Raw genomic sequence first — 2721 nt, 5'->3', positions numbered from 1 at the left:
TAGAGTCAGGAGTATCTGAGTTCAAATATGGCTCAGACACTTTATAGTTACCTAACTGTGTGGCCTTGGGCAAGCCACTCAACCCCATTGCCTTGCAAAAAAAGAAGCCCCCCCAAATCCCAATCCTCCACACTTTTGCAACTTTTTCTCATATTCTTAAAAATGGGAAAATTGGTAAATCACACACTGGTTGAACCAGGGAAAAAATTTAGTGGCAACAAATATATTCATCTCTCCTTTGTTTGTGGGCACCATGCCATGATGCATATAAACAAAGAATGTAAGTAATACAGTGTAATAATCATGTATTAGGTGGCCCAGTTATGAATATACCAAAAAACATAACCAAATATTAGTTCTATATTTAATTTTAATCTCATTTTCTTCTGTCTAATAGGCTGTTTCCAAGTCAGATGTCTGGCTACAACTGTACTGTTGTGAATGAATTTGTATTTTTGGGGTTAACAGATGACCCATCCCTGCGTGTCATCCTTTTTGTGATATTTCTAGGTTTCCATACTGTTACTTTAGTTGGTAACCTTAGTATAATCACATTGATCAGGAAAAGCTCCCAACTTCACACTCCAATGTACCTTTTTCTCAGCCACTTGGCATTTGTGGATATTGGGTCTTCCTTATCTGTCACGCCTCTTATGCTCAAGAATTTCCTTGTGGACAAAACCATAATCCCTTTTGGAGGTTGTGTGATGCAACTGTTCTTGGTAGTCTTCTTTGGGACAACTGAGTGCTTTCTGCTGGCTGTGATGGCCTATGATCGGTATGTGGCAATCTGTAACCCCCTACTTTATTCTGTCAACATGCCTCCTGGAATCTGTACTCTGTTGCTTCTCCTGTCCTACCTAGGGGGTTGTATAAATGCTTGGATCCATGCTCATTGCTTATCAAACCTGTCCTTCTGTGGATGTAATAAGATTAATCACTTTTTCTGTGATTATTCACCAGTTTTAAAACTTTCTACATACCAAGATGATATTTTTGAAATTTTACCTTCTGCTTCTTCTGCATCCATAATTGCAATCACAGTGCTAATTATCTTAATCTCATATATATCCATCCTCTTCTCTGTCTTAAAGATAAGCTCCACTGAGGGAAGATCCAAAGCTTTCACAACTTGCACTTCTCATCTTTCTGCAGTCACTCTCTACTATAGTACCATTACATTCATTTATGCTACACCCAAGTCCAGCTACTCAACAGATGAGAATAAAGTTGTGTCTGTTTTCTATATGGTAATCATCCCCCTACTGAACCCTCTGATCTATACTCTAAGGAACAATGAAGTAAACAGGGCCATGAGAAAACTGATGAGAATGAAAAATCCTTTTTCATGAATTCATCACAAGTCTATATATTATGTCTCAGGTATGGGGGAATCAAGGGAAACAAACGTTGCTTTTCTTTTTTTATTGGCAAGACAATGGGGTAAAGTGACTTACCCAAAGTCACACAGCTAGGTAATTATTGTGTGAGGTCAGATTTGAACTCAGGTCCTCCTGACTCCAGGGCCAGTGCTCTATCTAATGCACTGCCTAGACACCCCTTTGCTTTTCCTTTAAGATCTGAAATTCTTCTTACATAATATTTAGAAACAAGTGATACCAATAATCAGACATTAGAAAATATATTACAGTATTTTTATTTTGATGTGTGAGGTTTTTGGATTTAAATGTTGATTGCAAAGGTCTGAAAATATATGAAAAGTTCCCCAAATATGGATCTTCTCTGCAATGCTGCATGTAAAAGTGTCTTATCGCTCCTCTTTGAGTTCAAGATTTTTTTTTGAAATCTTGAAACACATTTTACATTGATTATATTTTATATTGATTTGGGCAGTTTTGTTTTAATTTACATTGTGACGGTCATCATGTGTGTTATGCTCTTGGTTATGCTATCATCATCATCTAATAAATCAAACAAGTTTTTTCTGTTCCTGTACTTTTGTTCTTTCTTTGTGACAGTCATATTCTATTATGTTCATGTGCCACTATTTGTTTTGCCATTCCTCAGTTACTGGCCATCAGCTTTGTTTCTAATTTCATGATACCACAAATGTGGTGCTGCAAATATTTTGGTGTTCTCAATGACTCTGCCTTTAATCAGTGACCATCTTTATGGCATATAACAGCAGAAAAGCTACATTCTTATTCCCATGTGGGATAAATTTCCATGAGGGGTGAGAAGGGAGAGAAACTAGAAGAAACTGAAAACAAGGAAAACAAAAATAAAACTTCCTCACCTGACTACATCTTACCTGTTTAGTCCAATCTAGCTATACTGGACTAATTGCTTTTTCCACAAGAGATAATCCATCTTCTGTATTTTTTAATTGATTGTCTCAAAGACCTGACATTTGCTCCCCACCCTCTGTCACTTGGATTGCTGGTGTTTCCTTGAGACAACTGGAATCCCACTTTGTTCAAGAAGTCTTTCAGGGCTTCTCAAGCTAACTGTAGCCTCTTCTCTATGATGAGCTTCCATCTACTCTGCCTATAAATTGTATGTGCCTGATAACTTACATTGTGTCTCTCCCAACAAAATGTGCGCTCCTGGAAAACTTGGACTTTTGCATTTTCCTTTGTACTTTATGATTCATTTATATATATAAATTTATAATTTATAACATAGAACTTGATATAATAAATCCTGCAAATACTTACTGACTGACTGCCATCATAGTAATCCTCTAGATCCCCTCCCTAT

At 36.9% G+C, this 2721-nt stretch overlaps 1 protein-coding gene across 1 annotated transcript; it reads left to right on the top strand.

Annotated features, from left to right (window-relative positions):
• Window positions 1-413: 413 nt before the first annotated feature.
• LOC141516463 (olfactory receptor 5P80-like) lies at window positions 414-1352 on the top strand. Its single transcript, XM_074227534.1, has one exon. The coding sequence runs from the start codon at window positions 414-416 to the stop codon at window positions 1350-1352; it is 939 nt and encodes a 312-aa protein (XP_074083635.1).
• Window positions 1353-2721: the final 1369 nt, after the last annotated feature.

The sequence above is a fragment of the Macrotis lagotis genome, chromosome 3 (genome assembly GCF_037893015.1).
Source record: "Macrotis lagotis isolate mMagLag1 chromosome 3, bilby.v1.9.chrom.fasta, whole genome shotgun sequence".
Taxonomy (NCBI): domain Eukaryota; kingdom Metazoa; phylum Chordata; class Mammalia; order Peramelemorphia; family Peramelidae; genus Macrotis; species Macrotis lagotis.
Note: the sequence above shows the minus strand (reverse complement) of the source record. Positions and strands in the feature narration are given on the sequence as shown.

Bases quoted from the DNA above. Each gene is read 5' to 3' on its own strand.
- LOC141516463 (XM_074227534.1), top strand. From the start codon at position 414: ATGTCTGGCTACAACTGTACTGTTGTGAATGAATTTGTATTTTTGGGG.